Source organism: Uloborus diversus, chromosome 6 (genome assembly GCF_026930045.1).
Source record: "Uloborus diversus isolate 005 chromosome 6, Udiv.v.3.1, whole genome shotgun sequence".
Classification (NCBI taxonomy): Eukaryota; Metazoa; Arthropoda; class Arachnida; order Araneae; family Uloboridae; genus Uloborus; species Uloborus diversus.
The window spans coordinates 76,250,156-76,266,354 of NC_072736.1; the positions used below are offsets into that span (position 1 = coordinate 76,250,156).

At 30.7% G+C, this 16,199-nt stretch overlaps 1 protein-coding gene across 1 annotated transcript in view; it reads right to left on the reverse strand.

The window, feature by feature from the left end:
- LOC129225121 (CCR4-NOT transcription complex subunit 1-like) overlaps window positions 1-16,199 on the reverse strand; it is a gene marked incomplete in the record, with an annotated part of 91,796 nt that overhangs the window by 50,668 nt on the left and 24,929 nt on the right. The window contains 4 exon segments of the mRNA XM_054859682.1: window positions 311-427; window positions 5,349-5,528; window positions 5,618-5,761; window positions 6,212-6,394. Of these exon segments, the coding sequence (XP_054715657.1) occupies window positions 311-427; window positions 5,349-5,528; window positions 5,618-5,761; window positions 6,212-6,394 (624 nt within the window).

Sequence of the window (16,199 nt, forward strand, 5' to 3'; positions counted from 1 at the left end):
CCTGTTTTCAATTTAAAATAAAATAAGAGAAAATAACAATGCTTCTCATACTGAAAAGGAGACAATCTCTAATTTTTCTAACAAATAACAGCTTTAACAGTCAACATATGTTTACTTTTACTTTTTTTTTTTTTAACATCAATCATGAATTTTTAAGACATTTAGAGAGAAAGCATTTAAAAGTTCCATTAATCTTTTTATTTAGTCATTTTAAAACAGAAATAAATGTTTTACACAAAGTAAAGAATTAAATGTCAGAACACATACAATAAGGAATGTTTGATCAAATAAGCAAATCTAAATAACTTACAATGTGCAAAATTGGTTTGCATTTGGCTAGTGTAAGCATGCCCAACCAATGTCCTAAATTTTTCAGTAAAGACCTGTCCGAAAAATTAGCAATTCCTTTGTCACTTCGAAGTAATACCTAAAAAATATAATTCAAAAATGTTATCAGACTTCTCAATAACATAAGATTTACATTATATTTACACAAGTTATTACATTAACATGGAAGGGAAAAAAAGGAAATTGATTCTGCTAAGAGACATGTTATTCAAGTTTTTGTTTTTAACCAGGAAACTACCTCAATAGTGTAATCATAGAAATCAATAAAACAATGATCATTTGAAAGAATATTATCAAAGACTTTTTTGCTCATTAAGCATTTTTCCTTATATTTTTATATACACTTTACCAGCTATTCATTTTTAGAACAAAACTGAAGGCAAGAGAGAAAGAATAAAAATGTTTGATCAAAATAAGTTGATTATTTTTCTAAGATCCCTTTATAGTTAAACATTTTATATTAATCTGAATACTAAAATATTTCAAATGTGAAGAAAATTGTTGCAGGGTATGTTTAAAATGTAAATTCAATCAGTAGTGTTTTCTAAATCTATTTTTGATAGAAGATTTTAAATTAAGTCCATGTTGGTATCAGAACTATTTGTTTCTCCTTCATAACCAAACATGGAGCAGAACCTTGGCCTTTTTAGTTTGAAGGTGATGACATCCAGGTATCTCACTTTTTTTCAAATTTCCAGATTCAAAGTTGGTAATCCATTTTTTTTTTTTTTTTTTTTTTTATCATCTAAGAAATTTTACTCTGTATAATCTTGCTGGCATCAGGATTTGCATGTAAAAAGCAATCAAAATAGCCAGCCCATGAGCCCACCATCTGGATATTTTTTATATCTTAAATTATGACCATACCCTGAAATACTTACAGCACATTCACTATGTTTCCAATACAATTTTAATACATATATGATTTAATGCTTGCTACTTTAATATTGTTTTAATTTTTGTCCTTTTTAATTCAATGATTTAGACATTCTTAATAAAAAATAATAATGCTTTTGATTAATGCTAACTTTCTGTCCTTTAGTAACTAAAAAGTGACAAATTAGCAAATAACATTGAAAAACATGTTTTGAAGTTGTGATTTTTTTTTTTTTTCAAAAGCCAGAAATATGTTTATCTTTAAATTCTTTCTGCACAAAGGTAGAGAGGTTTACTGCTTAAATAGTCTTATTTTAGTATCAAGTGTTAAGTCGATAAATTTTTCATTTTATATATCCAAATGTTTTAAAATAAATTTTCGATTGTTATTATTTTTGGATATTTTATGTTATTTTGTGTAAAACATAAATACAATATTAAAAATATATAAAAAAAGATTTATGAAAGGTAAAAATTGCCCAGAGGTTATCAGATGTCGAGGGACAAAAATAATACAAGGTCTTTACTTCTCCACTCCCCTCAGTATTATGGTTTAATCATTGTGTCCAGATTAAGTTTTTGAAATTATTGTAACCCTACCCTTTCTTTACCTAACCAAGTTAAAATTACAACAGTTGTCTAGAGCCAAAACCTTTTAACAATAGAATGAGTGCATATTGTAAAGCAAACTATTGAAAAACAATAAGTGCTTAAATTGTAGTTTTAGGGATTTTTTTTAAACCCAGTTCTAAAAGCAAATATGATAAAAATCCATATTTTGCTTCTTCAAAAAATTTGACTTTCCATGAGGTGGTAAGGGAGATTGCTTAAATGAAAAAAAAAAGCAAAAAATAACAACCATCATTTTAATTTTAATACAAGGTAACTACTTTAGTTTTTTGGATAATAGAGAGAAACTCTTACAAAATATGTCAGTTGTGATGCCTTACATTATTTTCAACACAGTAAGACAACAGGGTTCATACCCTTTAGGCAGAAAAAAATTCAAGCACTTTTCAAGTACTTTTCAAGGTAAAAAATTTTGTTTTCAAGGCAATATCATAAATTGGTACTAAAAATATTGTATGCAGATTTCATTTACTACAAACACATAGAAATAAGGCAATAATACAAAAAAGTATAGGGAAACAAAATTGCTTTTTCTACAACGAGAGACGCTTTGATGAAAGATCTACTGCGTTGAAAGTTTTTCTGAAAATGTTTGAAAAGTTTGGTCATAAAGAGAAGCAGATACCAAGAGGTTTAATTTTGAGGTTTTTCAAAGGTTGCAGCAGTCAGAGGTTTGTATATTTTCTAGAATCAGCAAATTAATACTTAAAAAAAAACCTTTCATAAGTGCTTTTAACTTTTATGGGAAGAAACTAAAATACCCAAGTTCAATGGCATTGCCAGAGATGAGTTTTTGAAGTCACCCCCCCCCCCCCCCCGATTTCAACATTTATTTCCAATATCTATACAGTGGTTTATTACAATATAAGGGTGGTTAGGACAAAAACACTACCCAGCAAGTTATTTCAGTTTGCACTATTAAGTTCTAAAAATATTACGTTTGCAAATCATTTATAAGTATGCAAATCAATTATTCGTATGTATTTATTAGCTGTTCAGCCAATAAGGCATTTCAACTGTCCTCCAGTAAATTTAAAAATTAGGAAGTAAGAAAAGTTTATGAAAGTCCACAGTGCAGTCTCTACACCTCAAAATATACAAAAGCAGCTTAAGTAGTGATAAATACTCTGAATGCAAACTTGAGCCTATTCAGCTTTCATTGATTAACTTGCAATAGACAATAAATGTGCAAGTTCAGATTTATAGAGCCATATTTCGAAATTGAAAAGATTCCCAAGAAGTTGACATATATTATGACAAAAGTAATTATATTTTGGGAAAAAAATGGGTTATTGTTGAAATTAGAATTTAAATTTAGAAAGGCAATAATATTCAGGTGTAATTGTAATTTGTGAGTTCATAAAAAATTACCTGAAAGTTTCAAAGAGCAAAATGGGGCGAGGGGGGGGGGGGATAATTTTTTAAACTAAGACCCTATTACTTGAATATACATATGTACAACAATAACTTTTGCTATGCATACAATTCATAAAATAGTTTATTAAGTCAAAATATTCTGCATAGAAATCCCATGCCCAGTGCCTGTTGATAACCAGCAACAGGCACTGGGCCTTGGTCAATTTATTAGATCCAAATGAAGATGAATGACCCTCCTTAAGCTATCTACCCCTTTGCTGATTAAAGCCTCTTTCAGTAAGCTCCAAGTACCCACAACCTTAATAAAGTAGTAATTTTGAACATTTGAGGAAAAGGGGAAAATTGGAGATATAGGGAGGTAAAAGCATAAAAACGAGCACTACTGGATTTCAGGTGAATAATCATAACACAACCACCCCTGTTATACACCTTATTTTAGCAGACATAAAAAAAATGATGTACTTATAAATAAAATTATATAAATCAACTTTATATTTAAAATACAAACTTTAAGTTAATTTGTTAGGCGCTCAACTGCTGAAATTTATTTTTTTTTTTTTAATCTGTTATGACCAAAAATTAGGTAAAGATAATCATTCAAAATTGCAAAAATAAATAAGCAAATAATTAAACAAGACCAAGGTAATAAATTCTTTAACTCTTTAGTTATTAAAATAAAAAATAAAATAAGCTAATCTGATGTAGCAGTGTCAAAATAACTACCAATTGCCAAAAACATAAAAATATTTACAAAATGCAAAAGGATTGAAATCTCAAACAAGGGAAGCAAATTTTCGCGAATTAAGTTTAATGTTTTCATGTTTCCCATAAAATAAACTTATATTTTACTGAAATTAAACATAAAATATGCTAATCTACGGTAGCAAATATGAAAATAACATCCGATTAGTGAATATATTTAAATATTTGCAAGATGCAAAAAGATTGAAATTTCAAACACGAGAAGCAATTTTTCGCAAAGTCTGAGCTCGTTCGATGTGGCATGTTTCCCATGAAATAAATTTATTTGTTTTTTATTAAAATTAAACAAAAAATATACTAATCTAAGGTAGCATATGCGAAACTAACATTTGATTAGCCAAAATATTTAAAAATTTGCAGGATGCAAAAAGATTGAAATTTCAAACACAAGAACAATTTTCCGCGAAACCCGAGTAAGTTCAATGTTGTCATGGTTTCCAAATTAATTTTTGTTAATTAATGAAATTAAACAAAAAATAAACTAATCTAAGGTACCATATGTCAAAATATCTTTCGGTTGTAAAAAACATCAAAATATTTACAAGATGCAAAAGGATTGAAATCCCAAACACGGAAGCAATTTTTGGCGATGTTGCATACTGAACACATGTTCAGAAAATTGCACTGGTGAAATACTTTTTTAAAACTTCTAAGCACAATTTGTTGATTTTTGAGAGAATTTAAGCACTAAGAAACTTTTTCAAGGTTTTCAAGCACTTGAAAATGAACTTTTTTTTTCAAGCACTTTCAAGGTTTTTCAAGGGCGTACGAACCCTGGACAAATAATGTTAAACTGAATAGAGTACATATTACAAAATATTAAGTCTTTGATGCTTGTAAATAATGAGAATCAAGTTGTGTAAAAGTGTTTTGACAGTGATGAGATGGAGCAATTATAATTTGATGAAAGATATTTAACACTTAACATAAAATGAGATACCTATTAGTCATGGAAAGCTGGAAGTAATTTTAGTTTTTGCTAGATAAAATATTTTTTTAGATTTAAAAATGCTTTCTTGCTTAGCATTAAAGCATCAAATCAATCTATTCAACCATTTTGGAAAATAAAATTAAATAAAACAAATATTATCCAACCTAAGAGATACGCAGAACTTATCTCATAACAAGTAACTGAAGAATTGTATTGCATTAGCTGTGACCTCAAATATGGTTTTGGTACACAGAATAAATTGTTTGAAATCATTGCCGGGTGAAGTTCCAAAAAGGCACTTGATTTCAAATCGGAATGATGGGCAACTAAAGACAAGAATGGTTGGTCCTAAAGTCTGTTATTGATTGTATCTTTCATACTTGTGTATTGAAAAACTTCGAACCATCAAGAAATAAACACTTACCTTAATATTGCGAAAAGTCTCCCTAATCACAAGTTTGGTGAGATCATTTAGCTTACATGTATCTAAGAAATTGGAATATAAGGAGTGGAAATTTGGTTCAATTGAAGCTCTTTTCATGACTAGATATTGAGACGCCCAGGGCCAATATTCATCCTTCACAATTTCTCTAAATTCATCAGTCTATTGAAAGGAAAAAAAAAAAAATTCAATTTCTTAAAACTGATGCGTCAACATAAGTTTAATATAGCATTTTCTGTGACAAAAATTACCTTTTGGGTTAGGTTAGATTGAGACAAATTATTCACAATAAAAGCTACTTTGTCCTGAACGGCTTCAGGAGGAACTACTAACTTTTCATCTTTTTCTGTGGCCACAAGTAGTGTATCAATATTTGTTGCATTGGCAATTGATGGCTGAACAGGAAGAAAAAGAAAAGAGGTTAAGAAAAAAGTTACTTTTATTGAGCAGTGAATACATAAATTTTTTTAAAACAAAATTGAAACATAAAATATCAATACGTTGTTTGCAATTAATGAATAAAATATTCACATGACCGATTAGATCAATCGTAATTTAAAATTAAAATACTGTACAAACTCGGCTATTATATGTTTACATGATCCAACCAAAAATTTGAAGTTGAGATTGGATTGGCGAGTTTGAAAACACCTACAGATATTTAGCAAAATTACAGCTAATTAAGCACACAAAAACATAAAAGTAACAGCTATTTACAAAATTTGTAACAATGTATAATTTCATAAATTCATACATGTATATATATATATATAGATATATATATACTCGTAAATAGCATGAAATAATGAAAATGATAAGGTTATGAGTAATAAAACTAGACAAACCTTTCCAGCAATAGTGGTCTTAGTTGAAACAGTTGTGACTGTGACGGTTACAGTCGTTGTAAGAGGTAATGCTGGTGTTTGAGTTAAGGCCGGAAATGCTGATGCAACACTTAAACTTTGGGGTATAATAGGCCCTTGAGGTCGATTAGGAGGTTCCTGAGATCTTGCACCATATTCAATATACTGCACAACAATTTTGAAATTAGTTATTTCAAATATAGGTAACTATATCACATACAGTAAAACCTTGATAGTTCGAATCTCTCGGGAAGGAAAAAAAATCGAGATGGAGGTTTCAAGTTATCAAGGTTTTGAAAAAAAAAAGTCATTGTAACTTTCACATTGACATATAGATACATCACATTGCACAAACGACAAAAACTAATAATTCCTTTCAGCAATTTATTAAGTTTTAAATGCACACATTCCTCTACTTCAGGATAAGCAGATTTTTGAATTTTCATTTTTTTTACACTTTTCTGATTTTTTTTTTTTTTTTTTTTTTTTTTGATAGCTTGATGGTTTTTTTTTATTATTGTTGAAAGTGTACTGGTAAGGATTTTTAAATTAGCAGCAATTTCAATTTTCTTTATCAGCATGTTTTCATTCATGAACTTCAAAATTTTAATTTTATCCTCAACTGATAACACGTGCTTTTCACCAACCATTTTGCTGGAGTTAAAAATCAGACTGAAGTAGAACGCATTTTCACACGAAAACTGGTCAACTACAAAATCTCCACCCCCTGTTGTCAAAGTGAGCGTGTGTTCCAAACCTAAAGATAAGAGTAAGAATTTAACCTTTAGAGCAAACAAACAGACGAAAGACACCAGCAACCCCCTTGTACCAACGCTCCCTTATTCTTGTACTCCCCAATCCTCTATTCTCAACTTTCCAGGAAAAAAGGGTGAAGGGCTACATGCAGATGTCTCCATAACTGGTTCTGCTATGAAATTTTCCAAAGGAAAAGCATCAATTAAACCTTGCTTCTGTGGCAAAAATTTCGACACAAGGTTCTGAAAAATAAATTTCCAGATAACTACAGAAAACACTTGGGAGTTTTATGCAAAATGCAGGGGGAAAACTTTTTTTTTTCAGATATCAAGGGTTTTGAGATATCAAGGTTCGACTGTATTTCAGTACATAGGATTTATCTGATAGCACAGAGCTAAAATTAGATGCATCATTTATCACTAAAATTAATTCAGAGTGAAATATATTTCATTGAATATATTAACAGAGCAAAATGAAACATACTTCTATATTTAAAACAGATTATCTGAAATTAGATTTTAAAAAATATGATACGATGTACTTATGCCACAAACACAGTTATGGTTCAGACTCACTTTCAGAAGTAAAACTCCCAGACTTCTCCCGGTTTTCCAGAAACAATTCCATGAAATTCCTATCAAGATTTTTAAATTTTTGGCTTCCCTTTGAGGCTTAAATGCTTAATCTGTAGAAACAGATGCTTCTCTTAAAGTTTTAAAAGGAATGTTGCTTTTTTTTTTTGTTTTGTTACTGTTGATAGCTTGTTTGTCCATATTATTTGAATTACATGCTTAGAAGCGCAAATGACAACATGCTTTGGGGGGGGGGGGGGGGGATCCAAATTAACTGCTTGTATCCAACTTGCTCACAGTCTACATTTGTTTTTGTCATTTTATTCCAAACCACGAAAAATTTCTTAAATTATCTAGAAATTTTCTATATGAGCATAATAACCCAGGGCCGTATTTAACGGGTGGGGGGTTTTAGCATTAAAATTTCTCTGCTTCAAAAAATGAGTTTTAAATGCTTCAAAATATGAGTTTTATTGAACTTTTTTTCTGAAAAAATTGTTATCACTGTTTTTATTTTATTCATTTATTTTCCTTTTTCACTTGAAAAATGAAACTATCATTGGAGAAGTGTTCAAACTCGGGGCTTTATCTGCCAGTATTTATTTTTTCATTGTAGTCATTGCAATCATATTTCCTTACAAAGCAATATGGCATTTTCCTTCAAATTTTGAATACCTGACTCTCACCAGAAGAATCCAAATTCTTTAAATTTGAAATAGCTCAGCTCATTATTTAACATATCGTACAACTGCCAAAATTATGAATTCAAGGGTTCACAGTACCTTTCAAGCAATTTCTTTTAATTTATATAAATTTTATATTTCTTTGAAACCATAACATGCATACTTATTTTGTAATCGATAATTTATTTTCAAAATTTAAAAATATTGCCAACTTTTTTTGAAAATTCAAAAAATTGAGGAAAATTTCAACTTTTAAAAATTTTTAAGGCTTTTTTATTTTTGCACTAATTTAAAAAACATTTTTTGCAAAACGATCACTATAATCATCTCTAAAAATCTGTGCATTCATTTGCTTATAAGTTCATTTGAAAATTTTCTGTGATTAATTATGTAAAAAAACAAAGTTTTTTTTTTTTTTAATTTGACTTTTAAAGGTTTAAGATGCTCTAAACATTAGAGTAATTTATAAAATGCTTATCCAATGAACAGTTTTGTCAAATATGTTATCCCAATTGCAAAAAGTATTACTTTAAAGCTGTATCTTTAATAGAAAAAAATCCTTAGGGATTCTAATGACATGAAAACACAAAACTATCATCGAGAAAAGCAATTTGAAGTTTTTCTTTTGCATAAGAACACATAGAGTGCATGGCCTAAAACCACTCATAACTTTTTAAATATTTGAACTAAAGCATTGAAACTTTTCCCCTGTATTCAGAATAGTTTTTTTGTTTTGAAATAAGCAATAAAAAATTTTTTGATCGTTTCACAGGGGTAGAAGTAGTTAACTTGTAACATATAGGACATTTTCCATGAAAAATATAGGACAAATATAGGACATGTTTTATGAATAATTTTGTTTGAAAAAGTAAACAATACATAGTTCCTAGTTATTCTCGCAGTAATTATTATCAATGATTTCAATTAATAATACTGCATACAGTTTAAAAAAAAAAAACTAAAATAAAAATTAAAACATACCTAGAATGAGATTTCAGAGTTCTTGAAAGAATAACTTATGAAAAAACTGTTTACTTATGTAAAAATATTTTTAAACAAAATTTAAACAATGTGACATCTATTTACATTTAATACAATTATTTACAATTATTAATTATTTATATTTTTGAAAAGCTTTTGTTAAACCTTTTTTTTTTCCATTTCATCTTTTGCAAGTTTAATATTTTTATTACCAGCATAAAAAGAATTCGCGAAGCTTCTCTTTTAATATATATATAAAATTAAGCAAACAGAATTGCAAATATTAAACAAATTAATGATGAGAAAAAGAAAAATTGCCAACAGCTATTAAGTAGAAAAAGATAAAGTATGAATCCAGAGCTCATCAGCCGTGGAGGATTCATTAAATATGGTCAAAAGACCAAAATTTTTAACTAAGAACTAAAAGAGAATGTTTAAGCTCCAGTACATCCAATATAGAGTAACAATGGGCAAAAGCACCACTTGTTAAACTAAAAATAATAAACTAGAGCTCAAACCTAAAACTAAAAGCAGGGGGTTTCGTCTCGACTTAATTTGTTTAATATTTGCAATTTAATTTTTTTTGCTGTTTGCTTAATTTTATATTTACTTGGCTTTTTAGTTTTGCTGCGTTACGCATCTATGGGCTTTTGGTGTGGTCTTATCAATATTTTTCACTTTTATTATATATATATATATATATATATATATATATATATATATATATATCAAAGCCATTTTTCACCCCTTGACTGCTACATGAATCATACAGTGCAGAATCAATTTTTTCTTTTATTGAAGGGACCCCAACTTCTTTTGCCTCCGACTGTCATGTGTCTTTATATCATTTTTCCATTACTTTTTGAATTTCGTATTTAGAGAATAAGTTATGATAAAACAAATTTTCTTGATAATGTTCTCCCAATCTCAGCATCTTAATTAACCTTAAAAATCTCATTATAGCGTCAATGGTTAAGAGGATCTTTCTTATGTCAGTATCTTTTTGTTTTGGAGAAAAATGTCTTTCAACAGATGATACAAATTGAGAAAAAGCCAAAATGACTAAAATGACTTTCACCGCTAAAATTTCTAAGTGTTTATTTTAAGAGAGCTGACTATATATATATTTATCATTTCAAAAACATTTTTCCAAAATAAATAATTGATTTCCAAGTACCAACAAATCTCCATTCCTCAAAAAGTTTTAACATTATGTACGTAAAGATTTGACTCCATCTGTTAGTTTGCCTACATAATTTTTGGTTAGTACTTAGGGCAAAATATTGCCTGGATATTTTTCAAATGGTGACGTAGCTTTGGAACATTTCTTTCTAAGAGGATGCAACTTTTTTTTTAAATTTCGGAAAAACTTATTTTTTAATACCGAATTCTGCTAAAAATATGGCGTTAGAATAATGTACACTAACTTTTGCAAGAAATTCAAATTTCGAATCCAGGGACAGTTCATCTCTTTTTTTTTTGCATAGTTATCTAAATTTAAGCATTTCAAATAGGCTTTTTTTTCCGTACATTTATATCGAATGAATCTTCCCCACATTTTGGTGTTCGTGCCGATTCATTGTCAAAGTACTTGATCAATAGTTAGGAGAGCTTGTTATAAAATATGGATCATTGAAGCTTTCTCTTAAAACAATTTTAAACATTGTCAAAAATACTCTACATCTAAAACAAAATTAAAACAGACAAGTTATGCTAGAGATTCCAAAACAAAAATTATCTACAAACATCTCGTTTTTAAGCAATCTTGAGTTATTTGTTGTCAAGCTTTGAAAGAAAGTGAATCAACTGACCTAAAGGTTTTTCCAAGGTCATTTTCTAAAAATATACACCAAACTATGAGAATATAGGACAATTGCTAAAAATATAGGAATTTTGATGCTTTTTTTGAAAATATAGGAAATATAGGACTACTTCTACCCCCGGTTTCATCATTTTTGAGGTACTGAAACCCCTTAAGAAGCATTTCTTTGAATGTGCGTACATGAGGACACAAATCTATGCTTTTGAGTTGTTAAAAAGGCATTGAATATTTAACAGGAGATGAAGTTATACAAGTGCATACATCATATTTCTTTCCTTCTTGTAGCTGATGCCTCATTTTTTACATTTGCTCATTGCTAATGCCGTTTAAAGCAGCATCTCCTCATTTAAATACCAAATTGTAAAAAAAAATTAATAGGACTTACAAATGAAATCAAATTTTATTGATCATCTAGATATAATGAAAAATGTGTGTGGTAAAAACCCTCTTCGAAACAAACGTTTGGTTATAGCTTTGAAAAAAACTTACTAGATACATTAGAAATGTATGACTTAAAAGATAACATTTTTCCGGTATGTTTTTACAATTTTCCATGTTTATAACAAAATCAATGATTCTGGCAGACTTTTTTGACAACAATAACATTCCCCTCACAAGTTTTCATTTTTGGAACTTTTGATTTATTGAAAATGGTACCAAGGTGACAATATTTTTCATTTTGACACCTAGAAAACTTAGTCCCGTTGTCATCCAAAATTTGAACTTGAAATTTTTATTTCTAACACTGACCATAGGCGTGCCAAAAGAAAATATCATAAGGAGGTGATTCAGATTTTACATTTATTAAAACAATGTTAAAGTAATTGTACCATTTTCCTTGCTTTTCCCACATGAAAAAAGCTATACCATTGCTCAGGGATAGAAGTGACATTTGCCAACAAAAATATAGGAAAATATAGGAATTTTCTGAAAAAAATATAGGAATTCGATGGAAAATATAGGAATTTTCTGCAAACAATATAGGAATTTTTCGAAAGATTATAGGAATATTTTGAAAAAAAAAGGATATACAGGAATTTCGATAACAAAGCTCGCCAGTATGACATTTTTTTTCAAAATGCAATACTACTATTCGATTAAAAACATGTAATTACACTACCTGACATAATAGTACAGTAAAAATAGGGGTCGGACCCAAACATCCAAAAAAAAAAAGCTAAACCTGGTGCAAATTGTTTATTACCCTCCCAATAAGAACAGGTAAAAAGTCCCACCCCATTGTGCGTCGGGTTTTGGAATGGGGGGCATCTAAAAATTGCAGTTTTGGGTATTTTTTCAGAATTTTTAGAATAAATTTAAAGTGAGAATATTATGTTATACTAAATTTTAAAAGCATAAAATTAAAGGTGTTTGACCCCCAAGAGGGATGACAAAACCCACAAATGCTACAGAGCCCCCCTATCCCCGTAAAGCGAAGCAGTACCCCCGAACCCCCCTCCATACATTTCATATGGAAACATTATTTTATGCTAAGAAAATTGTTAGAAATCAAGTGTGTCCATTTTCCAAGAGCGATGGTGCACCTCCTCTCAAAGCTACAACACCCCCCCCCCTCCTCTGCCAAATAAAATAAATCCTCACCCCCCCCCCCCCCCACCTTTTATTTCAAGTAGAAGTATTATTTCATGCAAATCTAAAATGCATAAATCAGGACTGTCCACCCCATAAGAACAGTAGCTCACGTCCCAAAACGAAATTATGTACTAAAATATTATCCTCCCCCCCACCCCCTCTGATGGTGCACATTTGATTAAATGGCCAGAAAAATAACGCTGAACTGTTTTTTGCTTTCAAATGATTTCTCCTAAGCTTGTAACAAAAAGTCTTCGTTATCAAGATGTTTTTTGGAATCTAGATCCTTAGCAAAATCGTTATTGTTGCAGCTATGTCTAACACAGTTTGTGCATATAATTGAGCACTTCAGTCTACTTTCAGACTTTTCAAACATTCACTATATCCAATGAACCCCTCAGAGCAAGCACAAGATTTGAGACGCAGAAAGCTGCTAGAAGCCAAGCCTTCTAGAGCAGAAGGCTTGGCTGTTGTAATAGGACTTCATTTATATTTCTGTGGTGCTTTCTTTACACCCATCAAAAATGACACTAGCTTTCCCATACTTACAAGTGCCCTACACGCTGCATTGCTGGCATATTTCCTTGAAACTTACATATCATTACCAAAAATATGTTCAAGCGGGTATCTTCCTTCTATTACATATGAGGCAGTGAGAAGCAAAGGGCAAAATTAAAAATTTGGAGATAACCAGTACAAATGGTTGGTGAACCTCTCCTATATCTTGGGGCAAGAAATGGTCCTAGTAGACCTGGTAGTTGCTTCTACACAGCATGATTTAGAAAAAAAAATCAATGAAAGTCTACCTAGGATCTTATCTTTAAACGCGTTTTATTCAAAACTTGAAAATGTCCACTTACATCCCTTTGCTGTGATTTTGGATGAACCTTTTGCTTCAGATAATAGTACTTTAACGATACAGGATTTCTTTCCTTCTGAAACCAGATTCATCGAATACTGATGGAGGATCAGCGCATAACTCGTACCAGAAGTTTTTAGCAATTTGTTATTCCATCTTTACTGTTCATACCATTCGGTGTAAAAGATGGTTTGGGCTTACACATCTTTACAGATAGTAACTACTCTCGTAACAGAAGCTAAAGACATAACTGCTTACCTCCTTTACAAAGAAATGCCACAAAATTGTTTGACTTCAACATGATTTGATGTTACTACCCGAACGTTAAAGGTCTTATCGCAACTCACCTTATCATCAGCGAGCAATACCCATACCAACTTGAGAGGGAAGAAACTTCTGGGGCTTTAGAAACGGATTGAGATTTCCAAACTGAGAGACAAAAAGGTGTAAATATTTAGCATTCTATTGATGTATTGCTAATTGCTCTCATCAAGACTTGTTCTATCGTTGAATCACTACAGGTTCTAGACCACCTGAATTTGTCACTGCGTTAGATCGATGGATAGCTGATGTTTGATGTGATCAAATTTTTTTTTATCGCATAATGTACTCAAAAGTTTCAGATAGAGTTGCAAGTATATGTCCGCATATTTAGCATAATTCACATAACCAGCTGCGTAAAAGAGAGGTAGCTTGGTGTTTGCAAATGAGAACCCCCCACCGACTTAGAGGGTGCAGAATTGCCCGTCTCACTATTGGCAATTCCGGTTTGTCCCACCCTTACGGTGATGGCAAAAGATTGTAGAAAAGTTGAAGTAAGTTAATCAAAAAGAAGTAGGGAAACTTTAGTCAATTTGGACTTTTTTTATGCTGCACAGGAATTTTTTTTCCAGCGCTCTAAACAGTTTAATAACTCCAGTCACAAATAATTTGGTTACTGAGCTCGCTTAGATCTTTTAGAATTATCATTCTGACATTACCATATCATTGTGAGGCATTTTGTACTTCGGAAAAGTTTATGTCAGGGAAATTTTTTCGTGAACTTCACTGCAAATGTGCACTCACTGTGATTTTAGAATGTAAATTCAGGGTCCCCCCCCCCCTCAAAGCGATGGCGCACCCCTTAAGTGTGACGGAGTACCCATCAAGAATAAAAGTCCTCAATAAAGAAAGAAATACCCCTTGAAAAAACTGCCTTAAAAATTCCAATGACGCAAAGCTGCTCCATGGACACCCCCCCCCATTCCCCCCCCCCCCCCCCGCCTGTACACCCCGGTTAATTAGAATTTTTTTATGTGAGTTTATTGTTTTACTATTACAGAGTGGTTTCTGCGAGGTTTCAGAATTTTTTTTTAAGTAATAGAAATTATTTTTATTTAAATAAAGGATTATTTCGTCTCCCCCCCCCCCCCCTCCCCCCAAAACCCGACGCGCAAAGTGCTGGGACTTTTTACCCCTTCTTGCTGGAAGGGTAAGAAGTAATTTGCAACAGGTTTCACTTTTTTTTTTTGGATGTTTGGGTTTGGCCATTTTTTGGCCTAATTTTACTGTACTATAAGTGCAATACATACACATAAATAAGTCTAAAAATACACACAAAATCAATTTTACAAACAGTAAAAGAGCGTAAAACTGTAATTTGTACTAAATAACATATTAAGGCATACTTCTTTAAAAATAAAAAAAATAGACGAAACTTTTTGTAGATGAACACAAATCTTTCTTAAAATAGTTGTGTCACTAATCTAATTTTTAATGAAAGATTTTGCATGATCCGATACTGCGATGGGCAAGCTGTGCTCTAGAATGAAATTCGTGAATAAAAGTTCTGTTTTAATTATGTTATCACTTGACAATGCAGTAAAAGCTAAACTTCAAGTTTTATAAGTTGTTGAAACATGTGCTATGCTGAAATCAAAGTCACATGTCAGCATGTCACACAGTAATATCAGGGGTCAATCCAGGTTTCATTTTTTTAAGTCCCCGTTATGCGAAAAAGCAAAATATTTTTTGTGAATTTTCTTTATTTCTGTGAAAAAGAAATTGTGAATTTCCTTTTCTTTTCTAGAAAAAAGTGTTCAGGAAAAAATTTAAATGTATGCAAATTAAAAATTTAAATGTATACTGTATGTTTTTTTTTCAGAAAAATCTCTGATATGATACTTTTTGACCATTTTCCCCCCTGAAAATCCTGACTTTTCAGTACCAAATTCGATCATAGTTGTTATTCACGATTTCCCATGACTTTCAAGGACACCCAGTGAAATATATATTTGATTTAGAAATATTTGGTCAGTAAAGCAAAGTAATCCAGACCTAAAAAACTTGGTGGCCACCACTGTCCCAAAGTTTTAAAGTACAAAAAGTGAGGGGGGGGGGGTTAGTTTTTAATACTTTCATAAAAAAAATTAATAAATAGAACCTTGCACTTGTTTACAAAAACATGCATTTTGGAAAATTTAAGTTAAAATAGGTTTTTAAATTACTTCAAAATAAATAAATGAGAAGTCGTTAGGTAACTGCATTTTAGTAATCAAAATTGTTTCTTTAAGTTCATACCAAATCAATGAGGATCGAATGCAATTGTGCAGATAAATTTCACTTTTCTAAAAACTAATGCAGGGCTCCCAACACATTTTAGTTTTAGAAAAGGGTAAAAGAGGACCAATTTCAATCAAAAAGAGGACTAAAGAGGACCAGTTAG